Here is a 21326-nt window from a genome sequence, read left to right as displayed (position 1 = left end):
ATTTCTGATGGATGCTTCCCCAAAATGACAATAGGTAGTTGAATCAGCAAAAATGACTGAAAAGCATACAGTGTACATTAAAACAAATTGAACCTAATGTTCACGTTTTATTACCAAGGTGTTGTAAGAAAGTTTTGCAAAAAGTAGCTGTACAGTTTTAAACAGCTTTATTCAAGTTTACATTTTGAATACAGTGACTAAATCCTCAAGTACAAGTAATCTACTTTACAGCCAGGGTTGGCAAAGGATAGTCCTTCTCTGTTTCTATTCCTAACGGAGTTAAAATGAACAGTTCATTTGCCAGCAACTAAAAAAAAATGTCACTTTTCCTGCTTAATCTAAGGAAAGGTAGGGATACTTCAAAATTAGAAGTTGGCATTATTTCTTCTTTACCTTCCCCATTGACTTTTCTCTCCAACTCTCCCTCTCAAATTGTGTGCTACTGTCTCCCAGCCACAAGTGCTCAGAAGCAGCCCTTGTCCCAGCATCATCAAGGAGAGTGGCCTCTCGGGCAGGAGTGGTGTTCCCTCCCCTCTCCTTGGCACACTGGAGCTTCCGACACTGACTCCAAACCCTCCCCTCGACCTACTATCGCACACCAGAAACTCTAGGTAGGCCTAGGGAAGGGTTTGAAGTTGGGACTTGGGTGTCAGGATCTCTGGTAATCGGGGAGGCAGGAACCTGCCATTGGCCAGGAACCTTCCCCAGGGAGAAGCAGCAGTGGTGAGGACGCATCAGGGATTGGTGGTGGCATTTGGGAGGTCTCGGTAATTGGCAGTGGTGTTGTGGCCAGCATTTTTTTGGTGAGAATGAAACATTATTTTAATGCTTAAAAAGCCTTCCCTTGTGTGTTGTTGCTAAAAGATTGATACAAAATGACCAGTTATCCAAAAAAAATTGTTTATCTGACATAGGCCCGGTCCTGACCATTTCAGATAATCGGAGTTGCTCTGCAATTATAAGTACTTTCCATGTCTGAATACAAAAGCCTAAAATTTATTTTGATGTATCTTAACGTCAGGAGATAGGATGAAAAGCAGCAAAACTTAAAAGACAAATATCCCTTTCGTAATCATTCAAGTTTTTATATCATTTATTTCTGAAACCACAGAGGATGTTTGAAAAAAGGTAATTATGGCATATTTCTTAAATCATATTTAAACAATTTTTGACTGTTAACTATACCTTTTCCTTTGTGCTTTTTCTGTTTTTGTTCACTTAATTTATCTAAAGGAAGATCATGCAAGTCTAGGTTGTACAAATTTCGGGCTAACACTTTGGTCAACGTTTCCATTGTCATTGCCCATTCAGTGATGAGCTCTTCCCAGCATGTAAGTGATGATAAGACCAATAATAATTCATCCCATAATTCCCGGGAAACATACACATCCAAATTTGCTTTGATCCAGGCTACTATGAGTGTCTAGAAAAAAAAATACACAATTAGCAAATAACTGCAGATCCATCCAGACAAACGTCAACAAGCAAAAATGTCTGGATGTACATTAAAAAAAAGGTACCACTGCATATTATTTGAAATGCTCATATTAATTTGGTTTTGCTCCAGAAAATAAGTTAACAAAGGAAAATGTTTAAAATAAAAACAAATTTGAGAACAGGAAAATTAAAAATAAGATAAAACAGGAAAGAAGTATTGCTGCAAGGAAATTTATTCCAAATTGTTAACAGTTTGTTAATTTGAACCAAATTCCATGCAAAAAAAAACAGATAAAAGGCAATTATATCATAACATATGAAATAGGAGCTGGCTATTCTGCCTCAAGATTGCTGTTAACAAATTTACTGTCATATATAATGCACATATGCACCAAAACTCTAACTTGCAACAGATGAACCTAGATGGCAAACTGCCTAAATGGCTACTGACTAGTGGCGCTCACATCCAGTGATGAAGAGATTTCAGCTCCTGTTTAGTAGCAACGTGGATCTGTTCCAATTTGCTTACTGAAACAACAGGGCAACAGCAGTTACCATCTCACTGGCTCCACACAAACAGCTAGACAGTAAAGACGCAAACATCAGGATGCTCTTTATCACCTACAGTTCAGCATTGAACATCATCATTCTCCCAAAACTGATCAGCAAACTCCAAGACCTGGGGCTCAATACTCCACTGTGTAATTGGATCCTGGATTACCTCAACTCCAGACCGCTATCAGTGGGGATTGGAAAGAACATCTCCGCAATTTCCACCAGTGACGGTGCATCTCAGGGCTGCGTATTTAGCCTCCTGCTCTGCTCGCTTTACACCTATGACTGTATGGCTTTATACCACAATACCCTCTACAAATTTGCTGGCAATATCATGGTTGTATAAAAATGGGCGATGAGTCAGTAAACAAGAGGAAAATTGAAAACTTGGCTGAATGGTGTACGAACAACAACCTCACAGTCAACGTCACTAAGGGGTGGCATGGTTGGCGAGGTGGTTAGTGCAACACCTTTACACGGCTATCAACTGGGACTGGGTTTGGAAACCCACGCTGTCTATAAGAAGTTTGTACATGTCTCCCAGGGGGCTCCAGTTTCCTCCCACCATTCAAAAATTACCAGGGATGTAGGTCATTCGGGTGTAATTGGAAGGCATGAGTTTGTGAGGACTAGGACATTTTGGTGACAGATATTTTGGCCTCCACAGTTTGGCGTCCACAATTTGACGCCGGACATTTTTCCAGCCACAGATTGGCACTGGACATTTTGGCGCTAATATTTAGATGTCAACATGGGGAGTGCATTGATGTTACCTTGGGGAGAGGGGAATGTGTTTGCAGTGTTGCTGTCAAGACCTATGTTGTCCATCAAAACCTACAGTCTTGCTTACCATGGGGATACAGGAGTGCAGAGATACCACCATGGGTGAGGGGAGTGGAGAGATATTATTCCATTATATTTAATTAAGATTATAATAAATTACTAATTTTATATTCATTATATTTAATTAAAATATAATAAATGCCATGTCTGCTGTCAAATGTGAACATCAAAATATTTGGTGGCAAAATGTCCGAAGGGCTAAAAATGTCTTATTTTGTTGTGCCAAACTACGAGTGCCAAAATATCTGGTGCCAAACTGTGGACGCCAAAATATCCAATTTCGGGGCTCGTGGCCCGAAATGGCATGTTATTGTACAAATTTTTTTAAAAAAAACAAATGAGCCAATTGTGGACTTTAGAAAGGGAAAACCAGAAATGTACGATCCAGTGATCAGAAGTTGAGAGGGTGAGCAAATATAAATTGCTGAGAGTCACCATCTCGGAAGCCATTCCCTGGACCCAACCACCAATATCATTGTGAAAAAAGCACGTTAGTGCCTCTACTTCCTCAACAGTTTGCAGAGGTTTCTTATGACATCAGAACTTGGCAAACTTCTACAGATGTGTGGTGGAAAGCATGTTGAATGGCTGATCTTGGCCTGGTATGGGGAAACAAATACCTATGAACAGAAAGCCCTGCAAAAGGTAGTGAATGCAGCCCAGTACATCACAGACAAAACTCTTCCCACCATTGAGAAGATTTACATGAACACTGCTGTCAGAGAGCAGCAGCAATCATCAAGAATCCATGCCATCCAGGACATGTTCTATTCTCGCGGCTGCCACTAAGAAAGAGGTGGAGTACAATAAAATTCTGCAGACACCGTGATTGAAATAAAAACACAATGCTGGAGAAACTCAGCAGGCCACATAGTGAACTTTATAACAACATTTTGGGCTTGAGTCCTTCATCGAGGTACGATAAGGAAAGAGGTAAAGGTGCCACAGACTTGTACCACCAGGTTCAAGAAAAGTTGCTACCCCTCCACTATCAGACTCCTAAACAACAAACTCAGAGACTCATTCACAGACTCTTACTTTGCACATTATTTATTATTGAATTTTTTTTTCTGTATTGTATACGTATCTTTTGGTGTGTACAGTTTTTTTGGCATTACAGACAAGAAGAAATTCTGCCTAGCCTACAAGAAAAATAATCTCAAGATCATGTGATGTCATGTATGTTTTCTTACAGTAAATCTGAACTTTGAATAGATATGTAAAAAACGGTCACAGTAAATTTGTTCATCTAATTTAATTTGTCCAACCTATTGGTCAATCACAGCTCTCACCATGACGACTCTATTGTCCCTGCTACGAACACACCTCTAATTTCATTTATATCATCCCTTCATCAATGCAGATGCTGGAATCTGTAGGTAAAAAACAAAATGGTGGTGCCACTCAGTGGGCTTGGCAGAAAATGTGGAGACAGAGAAATAGTCGATGTTTCGGTTCAAGGTGCTGTATCAGGATCTGCATGTGACTCCATAAGAATCATCAAGTAGCTCTGTGCCTCCACAGAAGCTGCCTGATCCAGACTTCCTCCAGTAGTTTATTTTTTCCTCCTTCATTGCTGCCATACAGAGGCCTATGAGCAACTCCCATCAATGTTACTGCCACCTGCTATTTCTCAGCTCTCCCCAAACTGTTCCTCTTTCCATACCACAATCTTCTGAAGCAAGACATTTTCAAAGATTCCTTTTATTGTCACGTAAAAATAAATAAAAATGTAATAGACATGATATACTTAAACTCTTGCAAGCTGTAAGGCAAACAGAATCACCATGAGCATTGCCTGGTGCCTCCAACAACAAGAGAAGAAAAAGAAAGTCCATTCAGATATGTTGAATGTTCATGGATTCACCCTTAGTACTCTCACAGCTTCTGCAGCCACACAGACTCTTACTTAACCCATTGGAAGCCCAAGTTCCAAGTTAAAACCTCCAATATGATCAGGAAGCTTTCAATGTCCAAGGGCCTTCAGGAATCCTTCTTGCCCTCAGCACACTCCCGAATCCTGGTTCTGATATCTGACTCCTATGAGCCGGTCTCCAGCAGCCCGGAGTCTGTGCAAGTCCTTCAAACACAAGTCACCCACTGCCTACAGCCTGTATGAGTCCTACAACAGGTGAGCCTCTCAATGGTCTGTGCCGTGGTCACTTTCCCTATTGGGTCATCTCCCTTGCTGCTTCTTCTCAACAGGGATGTTCTCTCTGTTTCTGGTGCCCTGTGCCGGTCCGCTGCTCCCTCAGAGTCTGCAATGCCTCGTGATTCACTGTCCATCATGGGTGCTGCCACCTCAGCTCCTTTTACAGGCTATTTGTGCCACTGACATCAGAACCAGGCAGTAGAATCTGGCAGAAAAGAATTGTGTTTCCACTCCTCTCTCTCCAGGGTTCACACCACCGGTAGCGTTGACGTTACAGCAGCTCCGACAGCCCTACTACTTGTTTTGTAAACTACTTCCTCACTACCCAACCTCCCTTTCCTTTTGACTGATCTTTTATTCTATCAATTATGCTGGAATATGCCTGTTATATTGAAATAAAACCTTTCAAAAAGCAATAAAAATAACAGGAAATATTATTGGGCAGCCCAAATGAAGTTTGTCACCTCCCTCTTTGATGGAGGAGACAAACTATGGGCAAAAATAGGTTGGAAAGAGGATAGCAGAAGATTTTATAAAAATAAAATTCAAAATTAATTTCGGGTATAAAAGAAGCCCCCTTATTAAAACACATAATTAATATTTGGAATTAAATAAATTAACAAATTTGGACTAAAGGGGGGATATCTCCTGAAATGCCTCTAGCTCAAAATAGGTTTATTCCTTTAATAATGGACAATAAAATCCCAAAAAGGGATCAGGTGTATGGAGGATTGTTATGAGCAGGGGCAGTTAATGTCATTTGATCAATTTAAAAAAAAACAAATATTGCAAAACTATTAATTCTATCTTCTGCTATTTTGAATTAAAATTTTATTTAAGGGACAATATAGAGAAGTAGAGACTCTGGTTTGAAAGGGGACTACAAAGAAATTTATTTCAAAGCTTATTTCCTACTTCAAATAAATTTAGACAAAGATGGGAGACAGATTTGGTATACTGATTGATTAAAAAAAGGCACGTCCAACTTATGTCAGGACAGCATGACCAATACTATTAATGTAAGGTATAGATTGGCGCAAAACAATTTTTTGCACTAACTATAATCTTACGCCGCAAAAATTACACAAATTAAAATCAGAAATATCAATTCAATGAGAAAACAGGAGCCTTTTTGCATTCAACCTGGTCATGTACCAAGTTGAGGCCTTTCTGGGAAGATTTCTCAATTTGTACAGATACCGGAATTGTTTGTATTGGAATTATAGCAGATGTAAGACCTAAAATGAGGCTGTTGAAACACCAACTAGAATTTGTAAAGATTATATTGGTAGTGGCCAGGATGTGTATAGCAGTTACCTGGAAATCTGATTCCCATCTAGTCCATATCTTCAACACGTAGATGTAGATTTTTAACTATGCCACCCTGCATTCCCACCCCACCCCCCCCCCCCCACCCCCCACCAAATCCCAAATACACAACTGCCCTCAATCACTGCATCTAGGAACCACCTGGGATTCCGTCCGGATAAGCCAGGATATTTGTCCCTTGGCCGGAGATGGATGATTCCAATTAAATCTTTATCTTTTTTTGTCTCTTTCTTTTCTCTCTTCAATTCTATTGACTATTTCTCCCCTTTTTCCCCCCTGTGTGGAGAGAGGGTTAGGGCTTATCCTTTTTTTCTTTTCTTACTCAAAATCAACATCAAATGATAAGATTATGTTTCTTTTATGTAACTGATAAATTTCATATCGATTCAAAAATGTAAATAAATTAAAAAAAACTTTGTATGCTAACAAATACAGTCCCTATCAACAAAATAGCCTTTCATCAGTACACACAGAACAGTACAACTCAGGAATAGACCTACAATATCTGCACTGAGCACACACTAAATTTCTTCTGCCTGCACATGATCCATATCCCTCCATTCCTTCCTTATGAACGTTTACATGTCCATAAGGTTGTTCAACATTGTCTTATAGTTCATACCCTCTGATCCAGACAGTATCCTGATAAACCTTCTCTGTACCCTTTCCAAAGCCTCATATCCTTCCTGTAATGGTACGACCAGAACTGCACACGATAATCAAAATGCAGTGTAAACAATGCCTGATATAGCTGCAATGTGACTTCCTCACTGTTGTACTCAATACCTCAAAGGTAAGCACACCATACATCTTTACCATCCTATTTAATTACACAGCTAAGTTCAAGGAACTATGAACTGTTCATGCTTTTAGGGTCCTATGACTAAATGTATACTTTTCCATTATATTTGACCTCCCTAAGTGCAATACCACACATTTTTTCAGATTAAACTCTATCTGCCATTCTAACCCACCCATATACATTTTTATCTAAGACATTTATTCCAAATGAATCCTCCACTTTGCAAATATAGCCATGTTTCTTTCAATCTGACAATCCACAACATTAAACCTCCTTAAAATTGTTCCACATGGTATACTTAAAAAAATTGATCCAGATACATGCTTTACCTGAAAGAGTGGAGTAGCAAGTCTTCCTGCTAACAGAGAATTTTTTCTTCCTTGAGACAGTGGCAGAGCTTGCTGTGGTCGCTTCATCACTGATTCTGTAATCCTCAACATAATTAACAACAGTTGCTCCCTGCAAGGAAAAGTATTTAAATTGCATATTGTTGTATCTCTGGTTCAACTCTCACTTTCCAGCAGTGTTTATTGTACAAAATAAAAATTAATGTTAATAAAAAGACTGGTAATTAAATTTATTTGCAAAATTTTGATGCCAAATTAACAGCAACATTACATTTTATTACCCTTCTATGACACTACCAGAGAATTTGTTGTCCATTGGTTGAGTTACACAAAGTTAGAACTGATTTAATTACTGAAACAGATGCTATGTTTAGAGTTTAACATGCTAAAAAAATCTTTTTTTAATATCACAGTATTTGCAAAGCTAACTTGTAGCAAACTTAACATTGCCAATTAAGTAGCATCACTAAATAGAACTACAGTATTTCACAAAAATTATGGATTAAACTGAGTTTGCACAAACGAACCGACCGGCATTATTCCATGAATATTGTTTATATTGCAAGGCATGAACACAAAATTATATAAAAAAAGCAAAAATGTGGAAAATTGAAAGTCAGGCAGCACCTGTGGATAGAACGAGTGTTTCAATTATTTTTTTTAAATTTAAATTTAGACATACAGCTTGGAAACAGGCCATTCTAGCCCACAAGCTTGAGCTGCCCAAATACCCGAATTAACCAACAACCCCACCCTACATTTTGAAAGGTGTGAGGACCGCACCCGGAGGAAACACACACACACACACATACACGCACATATATATATATATAAATAAAAATTATATACACACACACACACAAACATTTCAGAATGTACAAACTAATGGGGACAATTCATTCATCATTCAGGTGCGTCGCCATTCATTGTGGGCGATCATATCTCTCCATCAGTCGCAATCTCTGACCCCTCCGAATTGTAGCTGTTGCTTCTTCTCCACTGACCCCTCCGAATTGTAGCTGTTGCTTCTTCTCCATCTTTGAGCTGAGATGTTGATGTTGAGTTCATGATTATACAAGGGACAAATACTGTTCCTGATGCCTTCTTCAATTGCAGTGTCCATATTAGATGGGTAACCCTGGTCATTGATCAGCATTTTCAGTTTTACAATCATAAATTCCAATTTGTAGAATCTGCTTGTTAAAAACCATCCAACATCTCTAATCCATGGTTTCATGTGACCCTGATTGGGAGGCTAAACAGATACTACACCTTGCCCTACAGTGAACTGTAGGCTATTGGACGGAAGAAGTGCCTTACACCTCCTTTTGTGAGAAATTGTGCAACACCGACACCTAAAGGCACAATTATTAGCTCATTTAGCTAATAGACTATGCAATGTTTTTTAAGGTGGGACTAATCTACAGATATGCGCCGCTTAACGTCCGACCACATATATGTTCATGGCCCCATAATTATTCAGTTACTGCGAGTAAGCCCACAGCAATTTAGAAAAAGTTATCGCTACCTAAAGGAAATTCTATATTGTACACCCAAACTAATTCAACTGCCCCGCTCTCATCTCACAGGCCTGTATCAGTTCCAACTAATCCCACTGCCCTGCGCTCTCCTCGCAGCCCTGTGTCCATTTCCACATTGATCCCATCATCCCATTCTTCTCACAGCCCTTTGTCAGTCCCCTCACTGATCCCACTGTCCCGCTCTCTCCCCACAGCCTCATGTCGCTCCCTACAGTGATCCTACTACCCCACTCTCTCCCCACAGCCCCATGTTGGTCCCTGAACTGATCCCACAACCTTCCACTCTGTCTACAGCCCTGTGTCGGTCCCAACACTGATTCCTACTTACAAATAAAAAGTTTGTAGGTACACTACAGTATCCCATATAGCTTTGCTAAGTATATAAAGTGTTCACACAATGTCCACATTGCATAATGCCCAGTTTCACAGAATGAATTATGGACATTACGCGCAAGGGTGGTGCTGCTATTAGGTGAACTAAGCAGCCACCTAGGGTGCAGACCTCAGAGGGGCACTGTTGAAGAGAGATTCCAACAGTTTCAGCACCTCTGCATCAGTGCTGTGGCTTCGGGTGGTGCAGGAGGAGTAAAATATTTATTTTATTTAAAAACTGAATTGATTTGCAAATTGTGCCCCACAGATCAGGTAGGCTGAGAGGAGAGTTCGGAGTCAGCGTCGAGAGCTCTGGTCACCAGAACCGGGAGCTACTGATGCTGAACCCTCCCCTTGGCCTACACCAGAGCTCCCAACACTCAAGTCCCTACTCCAAAGCTTACCCCCGTCCTGTTGGCCTACTGCATATGCACACCGAACTCCAGTGTTCGGTAGGCCAAGGGGAAGGATCGAAATTAGTGTCAGGAATTCAGGTGTGCACCTGTAAGCCAACTGCCGAAGGGAGGGTGCGGCCTTCAGAGTCAGGACAGGCCAAATGCCCTAAACTCACACCGATTTCTTATGTAAGCCTAAATGTGTATTTGACTGTTTGAATAAGTGAGATATTTACATTTATTGTTCCAATAATTCTAACATTAGTTTGTGCAATTTATTAACACTTCATCAAGAAAAGTCAGTCAGCCCACGACTAGCCCCTTTTTAGAGGATCATAATTCATGCGGAGGAACCAAGCAGATTTGTGACCAAGATGGTCCAGGGTAATTGGTTAAGTATAGGTCAGGACAGGTACTAGCTGATTATTTCTAATAGCAGAATAAATATCAATATTCACATATGAGAAATAAAAACATATAAATTCTTAAAAGAAATCAAGTCAGCAATAACTCATTATTTTACCATTATATTAAAGATTTTGTTTATCCTAATTGTCAAGTTTCATAAAACATAAGAACTTCAAAAGGGAGACTAACAGAAAAGCATTCTTGAATTTCCGTGTGGAAAGCCATGCTGAAATTATATACAGTAGTTACATTTTGCTCAGGGTTCTCTATCAATGTATCGCAAGTTCTCACAGCTGTCGTTGTATAATATGGAGACTATTCTTCCAGGCAGTTCTTAAGAGATATGTAATTAACTTTATTATTGCTATTGTTGATGCTGTCTCACAGTGATGCAATTAATAAAGCTATGACCTCACAACTCCAGTGATCAGGCATCTATCCAAAAGTCTGGCACTGTCTGTGTGCAGTTTCCACATTCTCCCTGTGACCATATGAGCTTCCTATGGGTCATATGAAAATTGAGAGCACACTATGCGTGTGCTATACAATGGTACAAATAAACTGGTACACTATGAAGTGCTGGATGAAAAACGATGGGGCACCATGGTTAGCGAACCAGTTAGCGCAACGCTGGTACAACACCAGCGATCAGGACTGGAGTTCTAATCCCATGCTATCTTTAAGGAGTTTGTATGTTCTCCCCATGTCTGCGTGGGTTTTCCTCGGGGCTTCAGTTTCCTTCCAACCTTCAAAATGTACCGGGGGTTGTAGGTCAATTGGGGATAATTTGGCGGCATGGGTTCTTGGGTCAAAAGGGCCTGTTTCCATGCTGTTTGTCTAAATGTATCTATACCTTCCTTCAGTCACCTTGCTATCAAATAATTATTTATAGTAAATAAATAATTGTCCACTAAAACCCTGAGATGAGGAGACACAAGTTTATTTGGTTAAAAAAAGACATGAAACTCAACAATCCATATGAATTGTATTTCATGTCTCAAGTTATCCCACATTTAAAAATATTATTTTCTAAAATAAAGCTTTCATTGAAACACAATCAATCAAATCAACAACATGTTTGCGGGTTACAATGTGGAAACAAACTTTTGAACTTACCAGGTTTTCTTATTCATTGTTGTGTGGACAACCATGTATCTGTAAATGTTGAGGACACGCTTGCACATATCAACATGCTCATCCAAGAGGGTCCCAATTTCATTGGCAGGTTCCAAAAGTAATATGTTTGCAGAGTTGGTTATAAAAACCTGCAATAAAATGGAAAATAATGAATAATAGATTTAGATAACTCAAGATATAGAGCATACCTGAAAATATGACAGAATTATTATTCATCAGAGGCATTAATCAAATTCTAGGGCAAATCTTTGATCAGTAATCAACCTCCAAAAATAGAAATATTGCAACTGACGAAGCAACACAAAATAAACATGGACACAAACCTGCAATGATGCTTGAATGCCTGCATACACATTTTTATCTTCTTTTTCTTCCAGTTCAGGTGCTTTATTAATTGCATCCTGGTAGGATGAATTTCTTGACCAGCTTAGACTCCTAACATGGCCTGGTACTTTGGCTATTTTATCCTATTAATTAAAAATTGAAACACTTCCAATTAATTACACTAAAAAATGTTTTTCAAATGAATATTTGGTGCCTTAAGCTGGTCAGTTCTATCCCAATGTCTTTCTATTCTCTGCCCCTGCACTCAGAACTTAACTTGCCCCTCTAAACTCCACCCCATTTTGAAATACTATGGTAAACAAAAATTCTGGACATGCTGGAAAACTGGAACAATACACAGCAAAACAAAACAAACATGGACACAAACCTGCAATGATGCTTGAATGCCTGTAAACACGTTTCTCTCTTCCTTCCAGTTCAGGTGCTTTATTAATTGCATAATGGTAGGATGAATTTATGGAAAGCAATAGATAATTGACGTTTCAATCCTGTTGAAGGTGTTTTAGTGCAAAACATTGACCATCTACGGCTTTCCATGGATGCTGCCTGATGGACCCACCGAGTTGGAAAGATATTGGAATCGATCCTCAAGGCTATGGAATACTTCGAGGCGTATGGCACGACAGGTCCAAGCCAGCATGGTTTCATGAAGGGAAGATCCTGCCTGACCAACCTAATGGAATTTTTTGAGGAAACTTCAAGCAGGGTGGACAAGGGAGAGGTTGTGGATGTCGTGTATTTGGATTTTCACCAGGCCTTCAATAGGCTGCCGCATAAAACACTGCTTAATAAGATGAGAGCACATGGAATTACCGTAAAAATAATAGATTGGGTAGAGCATTGGCTGATAGGCAGAAAGCAAAGGGTGGGAATAAAGGGATCCTATTCTGGTTGGTTGTTTGTACTACTGGTGTTCCGCAAGGGTCGGTGTTGGGGGTGTTTCTTTTTACAATATATATTGATGATTTAGATTATGGATTAAATGGTTCCGTGGTAAAGTTTGCAGATGACACAAAGAAAGGTGGTAGAGTAAGAAGTGTAGAAGAAATAGAAAGCTTACTGGGACAACTTAGGAGAATGGGAGAAGAAATGGCAGATGCGATATAATGTTGAGAAATGTACAGTTGTGCATTTTAGTAGAAGAAATAAATGGCTGGATTATTATTTGGATAGGGAAAAAATTCAAACCTCAGAAGTACAAAGGGACTTGGAGGTTCTCGGCAGGATGACCTGAAAGTTGACCACCAGGTTGGATCGGCGGTAAAAAAGGCAAATGCATTTGTTTTAAAGGGGATTGTGTATAAAAATAAAGAGGTATTGATGAGACTAAGGGGCACTAGAGAGACCTCATTTAGAGTACTGTGTGCAGTTTTGAGCCCATATCTTAGAAAGGATATAGCAAGGTTGGAGAGGGTACAGAGAAGGTTTACCAGAATGATTCCAGGAATGAGAATGATAACATATGAGGAACGTTTCGCAGTTCTTGGACTCTATTCATTAGAATATAGAAAAATGAGAGGGGGTCTCATAGAAACATTTTGAATAATGAATGGATTGGATAGAGTAGATGTAAATAAGATGTTTCCCCTGTTGGATGATTCCAAGACAAGAGGGCAGTCCTAGAATTAAAAAGTACCAATTTACAACAGAGATGAAAATAAATTTCTCAAGCTAGAGGGTAATGGATTTGTGGAATTTGTTGCCACATGCAGCTGTGGAGGCAGATCTTTTGGGGGAATTTAAAGAGGAAATTGACAGGTATCTAATTAGTCAGGGTATCATGGGACATGGGGACAAGGCTGGAACTTGGAACTAGATGCGAGAACAGTTTAGCTCAGGGAGGTTTCATGGAGCAGACTTGATGGGCCAAATGGCCTGCTTCTGTTCCTTTTTCTTGTGATTTTGTGAGTTCCTCTAGCACTTTGTGTGTTGCTTAAAATACTGTGTTCCCTTCATCAAAAATATAGGTTATTTGTCATCCAAGTGGAAGTTGAAGTCAAAACAATCAATTGAGGCCTGGGATTGTATAAACAGGATAACAGAATACAAATAAAATAATTACAGGTACTTCAATACCTGTAATGCTCTATATTGACTGTTGTGTTAAATGTTAAACAGAGTACTGGACTTTCTATCATACCAAAATATTTCAAAATTTTTAGTTGTGGTGCTTTTAAACATGAAACAGTATATTTTTCATCAGTTTGAAGCAAAGATTTAGGCAAAAAATTAGGGTGAAATTGATGGTTTTATGCAAATATTATTTGATCTCTGGAAAGTGTGTACATAAATTAGTTCAAAAAGCAGCGAAGTTCTCTTCTGGCAATACAAATAGTAAGAAGGAAAGTATGGCAGAAATAAAATAATGACAGGGTGTTTTTTGGGTGTTCCTCATACAAAAAAAACCCTTTTTTTTAAATTCAAAGGAGGTGAAAAAATAGAACTATGGGTTTTATTCTAAATGAACAGTAATTTTCTGTACTTGGAAATAAAAATTCATGAAAACGAAAATGCAAATATTGACATGTCTACTAGTAATTAGAGAATTTAATATAAATCTCTGGTTACAGCTGTGAATTTGCTACCTGATATGCCTTGATACCACCTGATATATTGAGCCATGAAGGTATTGTTCTTTGTATTGCTAGATTCTATAACAGCTGTTATAGAAGCCTAATAGCAGTGTTTTCCAACTAATGGACCAACTTTATATCCTCATCGTGACTTTCTTAATTTTAAAAAAAAGTGAAAATTTATTGATTCTGAAGAGGTGCAACCTTCTTTTTAAAACTGCAGCAAAATTTGGTATATCCAAAACAAAAAGGATGCAGAAATCAAAATGGATCTATCATGCATAAAGCACATCACTGTTACTATAATAGTACTTTTCAATGATAATTGGAAGTTATCTGCAGTCTCTTGGTCAATAATTATTCTTCAATCAAGACCAATAAAACAGATCACCTCTTTGTTGGAGTAGCTTGCTGTGTGCAAATTTGGTTATTACATTTCCCACATTAAAACATTGTTTGGATGTAAAATAATTGGCATTGTGAGACCACAGAAAGAGCTATTTAGTTATTGTATTTTCCTCATGGACAGATTAAAATGTCTCAAAACCAAATTCTACATATTATTTATTCAAAATGCAGGAAGGCAGATTTTCAAAAGAAATAGATGGAAAAAATGTAACATAATCTATGTTTTACCATGTAAAACATACTACAGATGCTCCTCTACTTACGACAGCCCGATTTACGATTTTTTGAAGTTACAATGGTACGATAGCGATATGCATGGTAATGAAATAACCTGTAGTCACTAGGTACTGCAGTTTCACAATTCGCTGCACGGTGGTGTTGGTGTTGCTATCGCAAAATTTTATGATTAAAAATTGTTTTTTTCCAGTGTGGAATCAAAAAGTATTTAACATTTAATTATAAAACAGGCTTTGTTTTAGATAACGTTGAAGGTTCTGATCATGTTGAAGGTGCAATATCGTATTTTTTTTTTACCTTAAATTTTTCCCACTTAGGATGGGTTTATCGGAACGTAACCCCATCGTAAGTAGAGGAGCAGCTATACGTTCAAGTCAAACTTAACCTTGACATGATTTTATGTAAATAAGCAGTACCTCCTCTTGTTCCTTTTTTTCCAATGGAAAAGAGCCTCCATGTTCTCCAGCACTATCTAAATTAATGACACTTGTGGAAGGGGAATAACCCAAATCTTCAGCTTCTTTCATAAATACAGGTTTATCCTCTTGCTGAATCCACTCCTGATAAACTTTAACAACTCTTCTCATGGCTGCAGCTTCACAAATAGGCAGCAGAAAAGCCTGAGCACATGATAAAGTTGATAGGTTTTTTACTGCTGTAAGCAAATCTTTAAAAATGTTTCTTTGTGTTTAGTGGTGCTGTTTCATATCTCAGTTTTCAAAAACAATGTACAAATATTTGTGATGTTTTCTCACTTTAAACAGCATTAATAGCTTTCTACATTTTGATTGTTGGCTCTCGTTGCAAGTTTTAATTTTTTTTAAAAAATTCCTCTGCATTTCAAACAAAAACTGCAGCTGTACCAAAATTACCAAGTTGTCATTCAACTATTATCTTCAGAAAGTTAAGTTTTGAAACTTATAAAGTAATTTACCATTACATTAGTTGTTTCCTTCTGCAGCTAAGTTTATATAAAAGTTCTGTCAACTAACAACATTCTGCATCTGAAAACTTGGCCAGGATGAGGCATTTTCATTTCACTTTAGTTTTAGAATTTGGGATTAGAATTTGTGAAAATGATGCAAAATACATTGAAAATTACCTGCCGAAAAACTTCAATAATAAAATTCACATTCTCTCTTGAGGAATAAAATACTTTCCGCACTATTTCCTTATCTGTAAGATGTTCTTCATCAACACTACACAGACTAGATGAACTGGGTTCTCGTTCCGTTAAGGTACTGGTGTTTGAATGGGACTGTTCCAGTTCTGCGCTACCTTCTCCAGAGTCGTTGCGGCAAGAGCCCTCTTCCCGAGCAGCCAAACCAGCAGCTGCTCTCTGGGTAATAAAATAATATAATTTAGTAAAATTAATTTTACTGGTCCATTAATTATAAATAAAACATATGTATTAGTTCAAATCAATTAGCTTGTATAGAAACACAAAAACTGCAGGTACTGGAATCTTGAGGAAATGAGTTGCTGGAGGAACTCAGTGAGTAGGGCAGCATTTACAGGTTGAAATGGTCAGTTAATATTTTGGGTTGGGATCCTTTACCATGATACATTGACTGACCATTTCTACCCATGGATGCTGCCTGACATGTTGAATTCCTGGAGTGGCTCATTGTTCAATTAACATCTTTTGTTCACTAACCTGAATGTTCTTTGGTACATTTTCACCTTCAATTCCAGGAATCTGAAGCCCTGGATTAGCTTTTGGCTCAAACCAGAAAGATACCAACCATCGAATGACAGAAACACGTGCTGACAAAAATGCATCTTTAGTACAATATGTTGCTTCATTAGTTTCTGGGTCTTTCTTTGTTATCACATAATATGGCTTTGATCTCAATTGTGGAACATCTGAAAACAAGGAATTAAACCAAGACTTTTTAGGAATATTATTTATAGTTCTACATGGAATTCCAAAAAAAAAATAAAACTTTGTCGCTATGTTTCTTCAACCCTGAACTTGGTAAAAATAATATAATTATCCTTTAAACATATTCCATTTCTCATTTAGACCATGACTGGCAGGGACCATAATTTCAGTTGCCCGCCTTTGATTTTTATCCCAAGACATTTTTACATTGTACGTAGTAAAAATTTAATCCCATTTGTATTTAAACTTCCAAATGACCAACAACTACAGCCTTTTAGCAGACCATACTTCCATTAATCTGTGAGTCAAAATGCACTTCCTAGTCTTCTTTATGATATTTCAGATTTATTGTTAGAATACATACATGACAAACAACCTTGAGGTTCTTTTCCCTGCGAGTGAGGCAGAATTACCAATTATTTGTAGTGCAAAAAAAACCCATACTATGTACACATATAAACAAATATTGAAACAAACATATTAAGAAATACCAAATTTTCTGCACTTAAGTAAACATCTTGAAATTATAGACAGTTTTAAGATGAATGGGAAATTACTACACCAAGCAAGTTACCATGGCATCAAACTCAGCACAAGAAGTTGGAATGCCAATTTTGAAACAACTGCTGAGATCTCTCATTTAGTTAAAAAATAATTGAATTTCTCAGGATTTCAGTAAGCTTATTCACAAGTTAATTATTTGTTTTCACTTGATTCTCAATTTATTCTTTCATTTTAGTCTTTCACACCAAACTTAAGCCCTACATTTGTTTTGATTTATTTTCTTAGTGCAAGTACATCCCAGCTACTTTAGATAAAAATATATTTTTATTGAAGCAAAATAGCCATATTTTTATGAACAGATATACATAAGAAAAAATACAAACAAAAATATAAAATGCTGCCCCCCACCTGCAATCCTGGTATGGTAAAAATTTGAAAAATAGCAGAAAAAAGTATATATTACTACATTAAGCAGATAGTAGGAGTACTGGTATCTGTACTAATTCAGTAGCCGAGGAAATGTAATTATGATAATAAGGCCAAAAAAGAGCTCTATATTTTTTTTTATATGTTGCTGGTTTCCTCCTCATAGGAACATAGGAAGTAGGAACAGGAGTAGGCCAAAAATGGCCCATCGAGCCTGCTCCGCCATTCAATACGATCATGGCTGATCTAATTTATGACCTAATTCCACCTACCTGCCTTCTCCCCATATCCCCCAATTCCTCTATCATGTAAAAATGTATCTAACCGAATTTTAAATATGTTTAATGAGGCAGCCTCAACCACTTCCCTGGATAGAGAATTCCAAACATTCGCTCTCTGGGAAAAACTATTTTTCCTCATCTCTGTCCTAAATCTACTCCCCCAAATCTTGAGACTGTGTCCTCCTGTTTTAGTTTCCCCGGCCAGCTCAAAAAACCTTCCTACATCTATCCTATCCATACCATTCATATTCCTATATCTTTCTATAAGATCTCCTCTCATTCTTCTGAACTCGAACGAATACAATCCTAGGCGATTTAATCTTTCATCATAAGTCAACCTCTTCATCCCAGGGATCAATCTAGTAAACCTCCTCTGGACCGTCTCCAAAGCCAGTATATCCTTCCTCAAATATGGAGACCAGAACTGGACCCAGTACTCCAGGTACGGTCTCACCAGTACCTTATACAGTTGCAACATTACCTCCCTACTCCTGAATTCAATTCCTCTAGCGATGAAGGCCAACATTCCATTTGCCTTCTTAATAACCTGCTGCACCTGCAACCTAACTTTTTGTGATTCATGCACAAGCACTCCCAAGTCCCTCTGCACTACAGCATGCTGTAGTTTTTCACCCTTTAAATAATATTCAGCTCTTTTATTTTTCTTGCCAAAGTGGATAACCTCACACTTACTAACATTGTACTCCATCTGTCAGACCTTTGCCCACTCATCCAGCTTAACTATATCCCTCTGCAGACTCTCCACATCCTCATTACAATTTGCTCTTCCACTCAATTTGGTGTCATCCGCAAACTTGGCTACACCACATTTTGTCCCCTCCTCCAAGTCATCAATGTAAATGATGAAGAGTTGTGGGCCTAACACCGACCCCTGCGGCACCCCACTTACCACTCTCTGCTAACCTCAAAAACTCCCACTTATCCTCGGCCATTTCCTCATTTTTTGCCACCAGTTTTCCTTTCTCATCCTCCAAGGGTCCTATGTTAACTCTGGCCACCCTCTTCCATTTTATATATTTATAAAATTTTTTGCTTTCTGTTTTTATATTTTGTGCCAATTTACTTTCATAATCCTTTTTCCCATTTCTTATTACCTGCTTTGTAACCCCTTGTTGTCTCTTAAAAGTTTTCCCAATCTTCCAGTTTCCCACTGCTCTTTGCAGCTTTGTACACCTGCGCCTTCAATTTTATACTCTCCTTTATTAACCACGGTTGATTTTTCCCTCTCTTGCTGCCCTTTTTCCTGACCGGAATATATTTTTGTTGAGCATTACAAAATATTTATTTGAAAATCTTCCACTGTTCCTCAACTGTTTCATTAATTAGCCTGTGCTCCCAGTCCACTCTGCACAATTCCTCCCTCATCCTGTCACCCCTGTTTAAGCATATATTAGTTTTAGATCTATTTCCCCTTCCATCTGAATGAGAAATTCAATCATACTATGATCGCTATTTCCCAGATGGTCTCTGACTGTTACATAATTTACTCTACCTATCTCATTGCACAACACTAGATCCAGGAGAGCATTTTCTCTTGTGGGTTCCTTAACATGCTGCTCAAGAAAGCTATCGCGGATGCATTCTATGAAGTCCTCTTCTAGACTCCCACGATCAACTTGACTTTCCCAATCTATGTGGAAGTTAAAGTCCCCCATGACTACTGCTGTATCATTATTACATGCCTCACTTATCTCTCTATTTATTTCCTGTGCCTCTAAACTATTGTTATTTGGTGGGCGATAAATAACAATAATATACAAGTTCATAGTATATCTTTTCAGGTGTACAATAGGATGTTAACTCATTTAATCACTGCCTCTATGAAGGAGAAAATTCAGATTCCCAATTTTGTATGATACACTTTTTCCCAGCTGTGGTCACAAGCAATATAAACTATTCTTATTGGTTCACATTAAGACCTTGTAGATCTCCCAAAATCCAGACCCAAGGATCAAATGAAATTTCGGTTTTTATAATATCTGAGGTTTTCTAACAACATATTTCCAGAAATTTTCCAGATGAGAGCAATTCCAAAGCATATGAAGTAAATCTCTGTCACAAGTTTTACATCTCTCACAATTAGGAGAGAGGTTATTGTATATTTTGTGCAGTCTATGTGGAGTGTAGTAGATCCTATTGGATATTAAATTGTATTTTTCTGTTTAGTAGAGATTAATAGTTTGAGACATTTGAAGGAAATTACACCAATCAGCATCATCGTAATTGCATTCAAGATCTGATTCCCATTTATTTTTAATATACTAACTATTTTTAGTATAGATTGGCAAGCTACTGTTTAAAACAATATAAATAGATGATCTCAGACCCTTTGTAGTGCTCAGGACTTCACTAAACAAGTGCTTTTCAAATAGGGATTCTGTTGGAATTTGAGGATAGTCTGCATAACTGTTACAGATCCAGTGTCTAATCTGAAAATATTTAAATAAATTATGATTTGGTAGACTGAATTTACCAGACAAATGTTGAAAATTAGCAGTAATCTTGGCTATATAAATCTTCAACTGTTTTTATACAACTATTAACCCAATTTTAAAAAATTCCATCTGTTATAAAGTAGGGGATATTAGGGTTATTCCACAGAGGAGTTTTGCGAAATAATGATGTATTTATACCAATAACTGCATGAGCTTCTTGCCATACTACAAAAGAATTTAGAATTATAGGGTTCTTAGTAATATTTAAGAGTGCTTTCTAAGATGTTAAAAAAGGAAGAACTTTTAAGCTAGTTTGTGTTTTTTTGAACCAAATTTAATGCTAGTAATTATGGGATGAGAACAAATATTGAACCAACAGCTCAACTGCTATTGAGAACAGCAGCAGAGTACTTGGGCAACCTTGGTGGATGCTTCTGGATACAGGAAGGCACTCGACAGGACTCCATTAGTTAGAATTTGAGCTTTAGGACCAGCAAAAAAAAAATGTTTCAATATATTGAATAAATTTCTCTCCAAAATTCACAAAAGGAAGCTAGGTTCAATCCTGTCAAATGCCTTCTCCGCACCCATCGACATTATCAACATGGGATCGTTTTGCATGAGACTTTTCCATTATGTGAAGATGTCTCCGTACAGTGTTAGATCCATATCAATTTCTGACAAAGCGTCTTGATCAGCATTAATAATTTTAGGGATAATATCATATTCTTAATGCAATTAATTTTGATAAAAAATTGTAATCTGAATTCAAAAGACCAAGGGGATGATAAGTACATTTTTGACAGTCCTTCTCAGGTTTTGGCAGTAACGTTATTACAGCAAATTTCAGAGAACTAGGGAATTTTATTAGTCAATGCTTCTATAAACATATT

The 21326-nt window shown here is 37.8% G+C and overlaps 1 protein-coding gene across 10 annotated transcripts in view; it reads right to left on the bottom strand.

Moving 5' to 3' along the window:
• Window positions 1-21326, bottom strand: part of ralgapa1 (Ral GTPase activating protein catalytic subunit alpha 1) — a 251767-nt gene that overhangs the window by 168087 nt on the left and 62354 nt on the right. For 9 of the 10 annotated variants that reach the window (XM_069916813.1, XM_069916822.1, XM_069916815.1 and 6 more), the window contains 7 exons: window positions 16539-16747; window positions 15984-16220; window positions 15298-15501; window positions 11642-11785; window positions 11298-11446; window positions 7448-7577; window positions 1186-1423 (listed from right to left, as the gene is read on the bottom strand). In XM_069916813.1, the coding sequence (XP_069772914.1) occupies window positions 1186-1423; window positions 7448-7577; window positions 11298-11446; window positions 11642-11785; window positions 15298-15501; window positions 15984-16220; window positions 16539-16747 (1311 nt within the window). The remainder of the gene's footprint in view (window positions 1-1185; window positions 1424-7447; window positions 7578-11297; window positions 11447-11641; window positions 11786-15297; window positions 15502-15983; window positions 16221-16538; window positions 16748-21326) is intronic. The other variant, XM_069916817.1, reaches the window with a different exon arrangement.

Source organism: Narcine bancroftii, chromosome 2, assembly GCF_036971445.1.
Source record: "Narcine bancroftii isolate sNarBan1 chromosome 2, sNarBan1.hap1, whole genome shotgun sequence".
NCBI classification, from domain to species: Eukaryota; Metazoa; Chordata; class Chondrichthyes; order Torpediniformes; family Narcinidae; genus Narcine; species Narcine bancroftii.
This window is presented reverse-complemented; position numbering and strand designations above follow the sequence as displayed.